At 61.6% G+C, this 755-nt stretch overlaps 1 protein-coding gene across 1 annotated transcript in view; it reads left to right on the top strand.

Moving 5' to 3' along the window:
• Positions 1 to 17: 17 nt before the first annotated feature.
• Positions 18 to 755, top strand: part of LOC104083894 (alpha-endosulfine-like) — a 4,040-nt gene continuing 3,302 nt past the window's right edge. Inside the window, exon 1 of the mRNA XM_009587553.1 lies at positions 18 to 170. Coding sequence (XP_009585848.1) covers positions 18 to 170 — 153 coding nt within the window. The remainder of the gene's footprint in view (positions 171 to 755) is intronic.

Here is a 755-nt window from a genome sequence, read left to right as displayed (position 1 = left end):
TGATTCCTGGAGCTGTCATGGAGACGAGTAAGAAGAGCCGGGCTCCTTCAGGCCGTGTGTGGGCGAAGCCCTGCAGTATGCAGGAGCTGAAGATCGTGATGAGACTCTCGGCACCTTCCCCCGCCTTCGCTCCCCCCTTCTATCCCCTGGGGACCCCCATGGATGGGGGCGTGAGGAGGAGCCTGCGCGGTTGGGGCTCTGAGTGGGATGCGCTGAGCCTGCGCATTATGCTGCTGCTCGCAGATCCAGTTGTTTTTTGCTTGCCGGGGCCTGCCATTAACTCAGGTTTGCTTTGTCTTTTTGAGACGCAGCCGAGGAACCGTTTCATGGCAGCCTTTGCGCGCGCACTCTCACAGCCTCTGCGGGGAGCTGGCCCCCAGGGCCGCAGCCGTGCTGCGAAGAGCTGCTCCCCCGGGTCAGCGCCAGTGGAAGATCATGTTGAAAACCTCTTGCGGTGCCAGCAATGCTTTCCAGCCTGGGGGCTCGCGGGCTCCAGCTCCGCTCTTGGCCACCTGGGAGGGGAAGTACCAGCAGTTGAACGCACAAGAGCACGTCCCCTTAATGCCACCAGGCCGAGCTTCAGTGCTTCGTCCTTGGGGAGCCTGAGACCCCCATCCCACCTGCCTCCACCTTGTGTGATTGCTAGCTGCATCCTGCCAGTTTGCTGGTCCTGTCCGATGCCGAGGGCTTTCCTGTTTCACAGATGGGGCGGAGGCTCGTGGTGGCAGCGTTCTGCCATGCTTATTGCATGGGCT

Source organism: Fulmarus glacialis, unplaced genomic scaffold, assembly GCF_000690835.1.
Source record: "Fulmarus glacialis isolate BGI_N327 unplaced genomic scaffold, ASM69083v1 scaffold23111, whole genome shotgun sequence".
Lineage (NCBI taxonomy): Eukaryota > Metazoa > Chordata > Aves > Procellariiformes > Procellariidae > Fulmarus > Fulmarus glacialis.
Note: the sequence above shows the minus strand (reverse complement) of the source record. Positions and strands in the feature narration are given on the sequence as shown.